This window comes from Cryptosporidium ryanae (assembly GCF_009792415.1).
Source record: "Cryptosporidium ryanae isolate 45019 chromosome Unknown contig_32, whole genome shotgun sequence".
Lineage (NCBI taxonomy): Eukaryota > Apicomplexa > Conoidasida > Eucoccidiorida > Cryptosporidiidae > Cryptosporidium > Cryptosporidium ryanae.
The window spans coordinates 33,712-46,357 of record NW_027125498.1 but is presented as its reverse complement, the minus strand read 5'-3'; the positions used below and the strand labels follow the sequence as shown (position 1 = coordinate 46,357).

Here is a 12,646-nt window from a genome sequence, read left to right as displayed (position 1 = left end):
GTTGGTTTATAGAGGGTTGAGGTTTATGTACGTGTGCATGTACATATACATACACAATGTATATATATGTTTCGTCGATGTTGTACTTTGTGTTTTCTTTTAGATTCACGAGACAAATATGGGAAACAGAAGGCATGTTTTATTAGGGTTTTTCCTAGTTTGAGTTTGCTTTTGTGTATAGATATCTGTGACATTTGCATATTGACATTGTATTTAGCCGGTACTGGTGAGGTTACTCTATGTGTACACCGGGAGTCAGGCAGGTGGTAGTACGCTTTCCGCGTGAATGGGAGTGCGTTTGGGGGTTGGTTGAATGGAGATGTTGGTGACTCCATGAAGCTTCTTTTTTGTTTTTTGATTAGAGAGATGGAGAGGAAGGGAAAAGTGAAGGCAATAAGATTCAAGTGCAAAACGAGTGGTAACTGGGTGTATTAGCTAGTTTTGATTGCATGTGGTGTAGCGCCATTATATTGTTTTGATTAATTTGACTTTAATTGTGATTGAACAGTGTCTTTATAGAGCGACCATGAGACATATAACAGTGGATTTTCAGTTAAACTTCACAGGAAACTTCGAAACAAGTCAGAAATCGTTAAAGACACAAGTAAACCAGGTGCGAATAAAAAATTAATTTAGTTTTAAACATAAAATATTTGACAGCACACATCACTTTCACTTAAGCTAAAGTTTTGCAATAAATGTTTAAAATTCACTCACTTGGATTATTTTCGTGTTTCATTCTAGGAAAATAATAATGCAAATAGATACACATTAAATTTGAACCATGAATGGGTTATTTAAGTGGTTAAAAGTCGGTCGTTTATGCAAACATTTGTTTAATAAAGCACATAGCCATCACTGCTTCACTCTAAAGCGCACCCTTAAACTAAAGGAAAATGTTCTATTTCATGACATTTGTACGAAACTCGTCAAGTTTTAGTGGGTAATTTTTGTTCATTATATAGTAGACCTTCTTAATCTTCCGCACGGACCCTGTGACCCATCCCCATCATTTCTATTGGAATCAGTATCATCATATGGAGGTGGAGGCGTATTGGGTTCATCATCATTATTAGGTCGCTCGGGATTATTGTTGTTATGTGGTGGTCCATCCTCCGTAACTATTTCCTCATATGGAGGTGGCGGTGTTCCTGGAGGCGTGTGTCCGGATGATCCAAATGAATTTTCTGAATCTTGATATCCGTCGTTGTTAAATCCTCCATCATTGTCACCATTTTGATGAGTTTCTCCTTCGTCATCATCTAGTTCACGACAACCGCAGAGGTATCCCCAGCAAAATCCCCAACAATGTCTAAAACACCTTCCAAGGCACCCGCATTGAAGATTAGATACCTCTAAAATTGAATATCTGTCTATTAAATTCCTTTCGTTTGAAAGCGCTGCAATTATAATTCCAAATACAATTAAAACTAGTCTTCTAATGGAACTCATATAGCCAGTATTTTTCCGCAAGTCAACTATTTCGTTTAAAATTCGAAAGAGTAATTATTTAAAGATGAAATTCGAAAAATTAAAGTCTTATGTTTCAGAGATAGTAAATACTAATTTCGCGATTTGCGGTTTTGACCTGATGCATTTTTAGTATAGAAAAATTACCCGCAGAGCACGGTTTTTTGTAAGGATTGTTTCTCTTGTATATCGGGTAGAAAAAATTTAATGGGTATGGGAGAAAAGAAATCCAGTTTTTACTTATTTATTTTTTGAATAAAATCTCACTAACCACGAAGCTGTTGTCACAGTTGTCGGAACACAATGAAATCTTACAACGGAAAAACCGTGAATGTACGCCTTTATTATTTTCGCAGTTACTCGGTTTATTGTTTTGGTGTATTTATTTTCTGAAAGTCTACGAGGTGAATGTAGCCTTAGTTTTCCTTCTGATTTCTCTCAGGGTGCCGCTGGGGAGAGGTAAAATCCTCCAGCTAATGCTGTGCAATTAAAGTCCAGTTTGATATCCACGGAGCAAAATAGCAAGGATATCAAAAATAAGTCTTCAACCTTTGTTTTGTTTTCATTAAATGAAACAACGAGTATTAACCTCTCCATTAAAAGAAGCCGTTTGTAGAACTGACCTTTTTTGCTTTTTATGACACAGCCTGATAATGGTAAAACAAGGTCGAATGAAAAACAACAAACAAGTCCAGTTTAGAGGCGGAGGTAGAAAAAAAATGAAAATACTTAAAATGAGCGCGTAACTAAGGCTTTGTCCTTTTGATTCCGTTCAGTACAACAACGTGTTTATCCGTAGTTCTCTGACTGAGAGAGTCTAATAAGTAATTGAATGCTTTGCCAAAGCCTTACCAGCGTGCGGAGCTACACAGTAGGTTCACTATGGGATGAATCTTTTCCGGTATGTTTAACCTTTAGATTCTGAACTACCCTGGATTTCAAAACACGCTTGAAAACCCTACCTCCGTCACCTAAAGCAGTAGTCGCCGCGAGTTTGCTGGTTTCTCTTCGCTCTCTTGCCTTTCCACTAAAAACACGGGCCGAACTCCCAACGTAAAGACTCAAGGATGATCCTTTGTCTGCTAGTCCAACAGTAAGTATTCTCCTGTTTTATCCAAATAGATGGCGAATCCAAATTCGGGGCCAAAGCCAGCCTCTCTTGGCTCAAGAACAAAAAAGATTGCGGCATGCCTCCGAGTCTTTTTTCAAACTATTCAGGATTTAGCTTGTTAATGGATTTAAATCCTGCATAGCTTGACCCAAAACCTCGTCCCAATCGGGAATTTAATCCAAGCTTGGAGCCTAACACGGAGCCTTAATAAAATTCGATATTCGAATTTAATCCCGACCTTTCATTAAACAAACAGTCCATTCTTTGGTATACACTGGTGAGACTCTTATTTTAGTTAAAACTAAAGTAAGTATAACTGCTTCATTTGAGTCATGTCAAGAATCCAACAGTGCATCGCCTCGCAGAGCAAAACCTATTGTTTTATTTAATGTGTCAAGTTCAAATGCATCTTTAGTTTCCATTTTATCAGTCCCTTAGAAATCAACAACGTAAAGTCTTAAAAATCAGGGTTTGAAGACACCGAAGGATCCCAGACAAAACTAGAAATTAACTTTCACATTTTGCACTACAGATTCTGATTTAGTTGTGTGCGAGCTCAAATCAACAAATGGATGTTCAAAATGAACTCGCGTTATGCGTAAATTCACATATGAAACATAAAAAACAGTCGTCACTACCAAAGCAGCAAAAATGGTGTGGAAGCGTTGTTATTACTCTCATCAAAACTAAAGTGAACGCTGAAAAAGCACAGACGTATTTTTTAAATAACATGCAGATGTATGTGTACACTACTTGTCAACAAATCTCTCTCTTAACGTTATGTCCATTAATCAAGCCGCTTTTCTAAACATTAACTCTGATACTAGAAAATGCTCTTGGCACGTACCGCCAGAAGGCGCGACAGAATCATAGTGTCCAATATATACTAGTAGGCAGCGGTTACCCGCAAAGGGAAAGGGCGGTACACATGCAATAAATAAGCGTATGTATATTATATATAAATTCTCGTCCATGTGCGTACAGCAGGCACATGTGCATATATTGAATACTGACATAATGAATGAGTCACTAAATTAACCTAGTGGAAGCAGAGTGGGTTCAGTAAAAGTTTTTAGTGTAGGAAAGAATCACAATGAATTTGATAACTTTTCGTGCAATCGAACATTTACTCTTGTAAGAAAAACTTGACTTATTCCATTGCCACAATGAAGGAAAAAGAAACTAAAAATACATTTTGAGGTCAAAATCAGCAATTTAGTTTAGAATAACGTTTGTTGGGAGACTTCAAGATGAACCTATCAAGCACATACATGTGCCGTTCAATTCTGATGCTTTAGTTGATTAATGTTGTAAATGTAACAAAGTCAGATAGATAAAGTATAGATGACTTGAGCGCTTTGTTTAAATTGAACTTTTTTCACAAAGGCGCACAAACTTATGTCTGAGCCATAAAACAATAGAATTCACTCGCAACGCAACATTTAATGTGTGTCGAAAGTGCAGTGTTCCAATTAAAGTATACGTTTCTTTGAATTTATGTTTGTTTCTCCAACAAAAAGCTAGTGTTTTAGTTTTGTTTCTCTCAAAGCAAATCAAGCTCTACAATGGTACACTCACTTCAAAAGAAAGGAGGGTTGTTTGAAGATTTGTTTTTTGCGAGAATATCGTCTGTAGTGATACATTAATGACAGAGACAGAAAAGAATATATATGAAAAAGCAGAACGAGTAACCACAAAGTCCACCCAAAATAAAGCACAAAGTGAACTGTATGTATATATGTGCATTTACTGAAAGCAAACTTTATCTCTCATTCCAATAACTTTCATACAATAAACATAAAGCAAGTATTTATTCCAGGGATTTCCCGCTCAATGCACTATTTGCCTCAAGAACCGTTGTAGCATGTAACAAGAGAAATGAAACTTTAAAAAGGAAAAACTTAAACTTTGGCTTACTCACAAATACCGTCAAAATTTTCTTTGAAGCGAGGATATTGTGTATACAAAGCGAGTAACCTCTTTGAGATGAAGCCACACTATGAATATGTGTTTGTAAGTCGGTAATGAGTTATAGATAAAATAGAATCAAAACTACACCGAGTATTGCTCTATTCGACTTTGTACTCAAATTGTTAACAATCTTAGCGTACAATTTCACTTACTATAACCGGATACATTTAATTAGCTGTATTTTAAATGTAAGTTGCTCAATTTAACAATAGACGAGATTAATATTGATTTTTTTTAATATCAATTGCTTATTGGTGGGCGGTCATTAAACGAGATTTTTTAGATAAACGTCCAATTGTCTGTAAATAACGTGCCAATCAGCTTTAAAGAAAAAGAAAGAATCCAGTGTGACCTAATTACACACTCTAAGTCGTACAAGTTGCCCTCCTCCAGCCTCCTTCGGAGGACTTCTTTCTAAAACAGAAACCTGATGAACCTTCATCCACCAAACTTACGCTCCTTGCCTGAATTCCCAAAACTCTCCTGTTTACATTATTTTTAATGATCTTGTGTAATCATCATGTTAATCCTCACTATGACTACCATATAAATTCAAAAGTAAATAACGCAATTAGTTTGTATCGACTCAAGATGTCATCTATGAATCAATAATATAATTTTCACTTAAAAACAAACCGTAATTCCCAGAGAGGCAACTATTTGTACCAGTTGTGATTGTGTATTCATTAAAGTAGAAGTCGTTTTGGAATTGTCGCTAGAGTGGAAGTCATATTATTCTGTTCTACTAGCATAACTCAGATCAGACATTACAGTGATATTTGTTTCATTAAACAAAGATTCAGTGAAACATATCACCCTCAGTTGATACATGAGGTTTTTATATAAACAAGTAATAGTAAAAACTAATTATATATCCTTCATCATTAGTAAATACTGTACAACCACAAAGTAAAATGGTAAAAACACTCTTCTCTCAGTTCCAGATCCCAATTTCGGTCCGGTATTATTAAATAAACCATTTAAAATTTTCGGTATACAAATATCCGACTCAACAATTGTTTGATTTCTATAGTCAAATATAAAGATAATTTTTGGTCTCACAAAACCCCAATTTGAACACAAATTCACTACAAAACTAAGTTTTCACCATTAATTAACTCACTATAACCAACATTAGAGAAATTTGAAGGGATGTATACTCTTGTTCCAAGACCTAAATTTATACGTTTAACCACCTAACACAGTTTTACTATAGGTACCAAGCTCATTGCTTCTTGATTATGTGTTGTTAACATGAGTAGAAACATCCAAGTCCTTTGCTTCATTTAAAAATAATGAGTAATTCCTGTCCAGTTTAACAAACTATAACCCTAAAGGCTTCCTGAAAGCTAACAAAAGTTGGAAAACTGTAGAAATGAGCAATATTGCCACGAATTCTCCTTACAAAATTTATGATAATAATGTGTTCCTTCATCCATCTTCAAAAAAACGTTCAATCTCAAAATTTGCAAGTTAAAAATTGAGGGGTAAAAAGGTCCATGATTTACACTTATGCGCGCATATTATGCTACAAACTTTTGCCGCGCATTTTTTATTAAATAGAAATATATCGAATGGGGAGGATATTTATCCAGTATGGCTAAAAATGAATTTGAGGAAGGCGTTTAGTATTTACATGCACAAAATAAATTATTAGTGTCAGAGAAACTATTGTACTTCACCTATTTCAATTTAAAATACAATCAAATACCTCACGTGGCTCTAGAATGAGACTAGTGTTTATATATTGGCAGTTATTTAAAAACGAGGTGCTTTTTTATTTCATAAACACAATCACAATTACTTTACAAATTATGAAGCGCCAAATAATACATGTTTAAATAAATGTGTACAATGAATGTTTAGTTACCATTTGTAAGACCGATTTTCTTATTTGAAAATTAAAGACACTGAGATGTACATTGCTTCTCTCCTGCACTCCACTAACCCAACTGTCTCTGGTTACCTTCTCTATTTATGTGCATTATTAAACTTAAATCATACGTTAGAGTTATACTTCTTATTACTTATTCTTTTAATAACGGTCTCAGTCTCTCGTTCAGACAGTCTTTCCTCTTCTGTCTCTTTTATTTTCCTTTTGTGAAACCCCTATGTAAATGTAACTGTGCCTGTCCTGACGCAAACATTCAGACGGACAGTATCTTCAGGAGTAATAGAAAGACAATAGTAGAGTCATATACAACCCTCAGATAATGAACCTGTAGTGTTTGCAACTTTTAGTACATAATTGAGTCTCGAAAAACAAAAATTATGGCATGTTAAGTCAGGTATGAAATAACAAAGATAAGCGGAGAACGTTTTGTTTGAATTTCCGTTCGAAAACTTTATGTTTAAGCTATTTACTTAGATTAGGTCTTTAAAACTTTACAAATACACATTTTCAAATAAAAGATAACACACCCTCCATTTTTATCATTAATTGACATATTTAACCCTAAAACACAGTGAAATAAAGAATAACAGCTAAAGTCTCATTTCTTTCTTTTTTAGTCTCCTGTTTCATTTCCTTAAGCGAATATAAAAAAGTAGAAATATCCAACTGAATTAAAAAAACTTAAAACCACTTAGATTACTTTTTGGCTTTAGTACACTTAAGTCTCTTCCTTTTTCTCCTCTCAGATTTTCTTTTTGTGGACTCTATACAACTCAATATTCTCCTTTCTCTTTGCTTATTAAACTCACTCTTTTCCGTCTCCTTCTGGTACTCCTCCTCCATCCTTCCTAGCCTCTCCTCCTCAAGTTGCCTTATCTTTCTATATGAATGGAAAAAATTGCTCCCTGCAGCTGCCACACTACTAGTAGTATTCCTCATGCTACTATATCTATTTATTCTCTCGTCCTCCTCCTCCTTATTCACTTCAAACTTCTTTTCCACCTTTACATCCACACTTACCCCACTTGAAAGCAGTATTTTCTCAGTATCATACTTGCTGTTGTCACTCATATTTCGTCAAAAATATGTCTGACAAACCAATATGTAATTATTAATTTAAATCACAAATTTATCTCGAAAACAAAACTCTCAAATAAATGCGAGACAAAAACCTGTTTCTACTTCACAAAAGAAAACAACGTTACATGCCACCACTAGTCCTGATTTCTTTGAATTCAAACGCAAGGAGCCCTGCTAACACCTACATTTTTTGTATAAAACTCATAGAGACTTTCCTATGTATTAAGTGAAATACCCTAAGTCATTACCGCCAATTTCCTTTGTATTTTATTTCTATTTCACAGCTTTTTCTAATAAAAAGATCATACTAGTCATCAATGCAAATAGCGATTTATAATTACCAGATAAATATAAAATAATATTTGCCCACAGAGAGGACTCTAACTGGGAGGTATTTTGGATGGCTATTTATTGACACTATGAAAAATTCTACAAAAATTAGAGCACCAAATTTATTGGTCTTTTTGCCCAAGAGAACATAAAGTGGTCCGCAGGTTAGGCGGTCCTCATGCATGGCCAGTAATTTGAACAAATATCAGTTTTTTTCCCTTTCAATTAAATTCTACTAACTGGTATTATTTTTTTTGTTGGTTTCTTTATTTCATTTTACTTTTTCGAGAATTGGTGGAATAGAAAAATACCAGGAAAAAGTAAAATAGAGCGAGAAAGGCTAAGTAAAGGAACAAAGGTAAACACACTTGTTTAATTTAGAACCGAAATAATACAAAGAGTACATATCATATATTAACATTTTATTTTGTTATCAAGGTTTCATACCATGATTAAATGTTGAGAATTGTAAAAAAAAATAGAAATTACCTTGTGAAACCACTCTCACTCTTTTGTTTATTGTCAATACTGCCTCTTATCTCATTCAATTTATTAGTTAACATTTTTAATTAATTAAAATTCATAATTTTTTAAATCAAAATATATGAGAAAATGGAATCAGGGAGAATTTTTGTGGGTGGTTTACATCAACAGGTTACCTCCTCTTCGTTAATGGATTACTTTTCACAATATGGAACGGTTGTGGACGCAATTGTTATGTACGACAACGTGAGTGGTAGAAGCAGGGGATTTGGATTTGTAACCTTTAAGGACCCCGAAATCATTAAAACCATTGAAAGAACTAGTCCTCATACAATACTAGGTAAAACGGTAGATTGCAAAAAGGCTTCCCCAAAAGAAAGGAATATGTCGCAGAAAGAGTTTTCCAGTGAATACAGTAAAACGGATTATTCTTTTTATTCTTCACAAGAGTATAATGAAACAAACAATGATCAGAATCTCAATCATTTGAATAACAATAGTGATAATAATGAGACTCTTAATTGTAATAGCAAAAACAAGAACATAAGTAAAATATTTGTAGGTGGTCTTCCTGATCTTACTTTGGAGGAATTTAAGACTTACTTTCACAGATTTGGTAATATTAAAGATGCTGTTTTGATTACGGACAAGCAGAATGGACGTCCAAGGGGATTTGGGTTTGTTACTTTCGAAGATATTTGTGCTGTAAACAAAGTTACTAAATACTATGCAAATCACTATTTAAAGGGAAAATGGGTTGAATGCAAAAAAGCACTTCCGAAGGATGAAATCAGTTTAGGTTTGTTTTGAATAAAATAGATAGAGAAAATTGTTTCCATAGTCGCTATGTTTTTTTGTTTCAGGACATACACAACTATGATTTATTCTCATTCACATCCTTTAGTATCTCAGAAGCTGCTTCTTTTACAATTTCGTTTGCAGACAACATTTTATCCATACATCTTGCAAAGCAAAGCTTCTCGTTTTTATTTAATGGCGAATGGGAATTCTTTTTATTGAAGCACCTCTCAAAACAAACTTTTCGAATTTCCTATTTAATCAAACCATACGTGAACAAGTGCGAGTAAAATTGTCAATAATAGATTAATTAGTAAATTTGTAAACAACTTGCGTATATAAACGTCTTTTATTTTTGAAATTATTAGTGTAAATACAATCACTTTTATTTGATTACTAATATAAAAGCATGTGTATTTTCTAATCTAATTTTTTTCTTTTTCTGCCGTTTATAATATAACTTACGTTATTCATAACTTCCGTAATTGCTACATTTATCATGTCTTTAACTTCTTTTACAGTACCGTCTTCTTCCATTATTTCAGAGAATCAAACTTGTCTAACTGTATTCGCTATTTTCTATCTTATTTTCTCCCCGTTTACAAGTATTTTTACGTATGCCAAGATAAATATATTATTTTTAGGAAAAAAATTGACAACTTATTTCAAATTTTGCCCGTACAACTAACTGGCTGTCATTCTCCAAGCCGGCATTAATCATTTATCTGAATTTAAAGTCTAATTATTGTCAGTATTATTGTTTTAATTAAAATATTGTATTTTCTAATATATATACCGGCATAATATTATTTTTTGACACGTAACTGCAAACAAAATGCATGAGGTCATTGCATGCACGTAAAGGGAAGATTTTTTATTTTCCAAAAGTTTCTGTCCTTCCGATTTAATTTGGTGCCTTGTTCGCTTTACTTGACTATTTCCGGTAATAAGAGAATTGCACGAAAAATTGAAAGGAGATATACTTTTGCACTGTAAATGAACAATACGCATGTTAATGGAAGCACTACACTCATTAAACAACGAACAATTACTTTATTGGTTTTTCCTTGACTAAACTTCTCTAAACAACACTGTTTAACAGAACAAGATTTAACATGCAATTCTAGTTCATACAATGCACTCTTAGTAGCTACAGAAGATAGAGATGACAACGAAACAAAAGATATCGTTGATATTTGTGCTAACATCAGCAGTAGTATGCTTTGTAATTCCGTTCATAACTGGATTAACAAGTATTAAAATATTTGGTGGGAAAAATAAATTTATATTTAAATCCGTAAGCTATGCTGAAGCGAACGTGATAACATATGATATAACACTCTCATCGGACAAGGAGGTGTTTTCCTTGTTTCCAACAATACTGAATTCTATACATAGTAATCTGCTGGAGCACGAATTTGCGAATATACATGTAATAACAATGCCAGACGTTACGAAGATGGACCATTCAATATTGTTGGATATGATGGAAAAATTGGGTTTTTTAAAAAAATTAAGAATAATATTCTACCCGTTCAAATATAATATAAAATATAAACAGACTTTGAAGCACGTTACACAGGCGACAATGTGCAGATTGCTTATTCCAAGAATACTAGATTCGAGCATTAATAAATTGCTTTATATCGACACAGATGTCATAGTGAATTGTCCTTTGAGGTAAGTCTAACTGGCTTGGGAATCTCAGTACAAGCAACAAAAAACTACGCACACGCATAAATTTCGTTATTTTCATTAAAAAATTAGAGAATTATTCGATATTAAGATAAAAAGTGAATGTGGAATAGTTGCAAGATCGTCAACTAATAGCAATTTAATAAATGAATGGTTAAAAAAGGACGGCTTGAGTAGTCATTTACATTATAGTGGTAAAAGATCATTTAATGCAGGGGTGTTGTTAATTGATTTAGACAAACTTCGAAAGAACAACTTTGTGGAGGAAACCCTAGATGTTGTACAGAAGTGGGGCATAAACGATCAAATAGCACTGAATTTGTATTGCAATGGCAATTATGATGAATTGCCTGTGGATTACAATTTTTGGGCAGGGAGAGATGATGTTAATGACATAGATAAACATAAAATAGTGCATTTTGCAGGACCAAACAAACCGTGGAAAATTAATTACCAACCATATCAAGAGCAAGTAAGTTTAAAAGAATCATGAATTTACACGATTGCGTATTTTAATTTTACCTTTACAGTTGCTTTGGTATAAATACTCACTAGTCTATCCTCAAGGGATTAAAGCCACACCACCTTTAAGGCCAACATATATATTATTTATAAAACAAAGTAGCCACATTGACGACAATAAAGCTCAGGAAAATAGCGAAGTTTTAATACCAGAATCAATGTTGAATGACAAATTATGTCGTTATATGATAAACATTGTTGCAATTAATTATAATGGAAAAAACAAAATTAAACTTCAAGATAAACTCAAGGAATATTCAAAAAAAACGTGGATTGAACACGTCTTTGTGGAGATGAGTACTGACTATGAGAATAACATAGGAAACATGATAAGCAAGTACATACTTGTAAAGGCTACGCAGCTGTTTGCTGAATATGTAACTGAATTGTATTTAGTCATAAACAAAATACCGGAGGTAGAAAATATTTGCAAATTTTATCAAGATCAACAGTATAAAAATATAGAAGAAATTGTCGACACAGAAAACGGAATGAACAACTATTACTACCATAGTGATGAAAACGGATTGAATTATTCAAATGACACATGCTTGCACATCAGTCACGAGTTGTATAAAATAAATCTAGGGAAACTGAGGGAAAGGAGAGAATATATCGAGAATGAAGTCGAACATGGCGAGGAACCTAGCGTTATATTCAAAAAATTATGCGAAAATAACACAAATTCGCATACTACTGTGCATATTTAATGTATATGCAAACAGGACAGGATAAAAAGAGAAAACCCTTTAACTTTCTTTTATTAAAACAATCAAATATTGAAACAAAAGAAGTGAAATATAAACAGAACTCTTAAGCAAAGCATAAGTAAGGTTCTTCAAGATAATAACCAACAGTAAATAGACGGAGAAACAACGCAAATACATTAATTAATTGTGCGCCGGTAAGGGCTCGGCTTTTTCGGAAAATCCGCAAAAATGATAGCCACCTACGGGAATCGAACCCGGGACCTTTCGCTTACTAAGCGAATGCTCTACCGACTAAGCTAAGGGGGCATCCGTTGCCAGGCCCTTGTCGCTAAATAATAAAAAGTGAATGATTAAGCGTCGCTCAAGGGGCTAGATAGTTACGACTAAAATGCGAGGATGAATTAAATGTGTGAATTTAACAGAATGAGTAGAGACGGAATTACAAAGCGATATTGAATGGTTCATGAAATCACTAGGATGATGATCAAAAACCGAAGTGTGGGAGCGAATGAAGCTTAAATACGAGATGCAGCATTGGCAAGAATAAACGGATATACAAATAAGTGATACTGGGAAAAGTAG

At 33.8% G+C, this 12,646-nt stretch overlaps 4 protein-coding genes across 4 annotated transcripts; 2 read left to right on the top strand and 2 right to left on the bottom strand.

The window, feature by feature from the left end:
* Nucleotides 1–957: 957 nt before the first annotated feature.
* On the bottom strand, nucleotides 958–1,452 carry FG386_002081 (uncharacterized protein; the record flags this gene model as incomplete). The annotated part of the gene is made up of 1 exon (XM_067341429.1): nucleotides 958–1,452. The coding sequence occupies one exon, from the start codon at nucleotides 1,450–1,452 to the stop codon at nucleotides 958–960; it is 495 nt and encodes a 164-aa protein (XP_067198857.1).
* A 5,690-nt stretch (nucleotides 1,453–7,142) lies between these two features.
* FG386_002080 (uncharacterized protein) lies at nucleotides 7,143–7,517 on the bottom strand (the record flags this gene model as incomplete). The annotated part of the gene is made up of 1 exon (XM_067341428.1): nucleotides 7,143–7,517. The coding sequence occupies one exon, from the start codon at nucleotides 7,515–7,517 to the stop codon at nucleotides 7,143–7,145; it is 375 nt and encodes a 124-aa protein (XP_067198856.1).
* A 951-nt stretch (nucleotides 7,518–8,468) lies between these two features.
* On the top strand, nucleotides 8,469–9,149 carry FG386_002079 (RNA recognition motif (RRM)-containing protein; the record flags this gene model as incomplete). Its single annotated transcript, XM_067341427.1, has 1 exon — nucleotides 8,469–9,149. One exon carries the CDS (start codon nucleotides 8,469–8,471, stop codon nucleotides 9,147–9,149), a length of 681 nt encoding a protein of 226 aa, XP_067198855.1.
* A 1,153-nt stretch (nucleotides 9,150–10,302) lies between these two features.
* FG386_002078 (glycosyl transferase family 8 protein) lies at nucleotides 10,303–12,064 on the top strand (the record flags this gene model as incomplete). Its single annotated transcript, XM_067341426.1, has 3 exons — nucleotides 10,303–10,817; nucleotides 10,905–11,304; nucleotides 11,363–12,064. The coding sequence occupies 3 exons, from the start codon at nucleotides 10,303–10,305 to the stop codon at nucleotides 12,062–12,064; spliced, it is 1,617 nt and encodes a 538-aa protein (XP_067198854.1).
* Nucleotides 12,065–12,646: the final 582 nt, after the last annotated feature.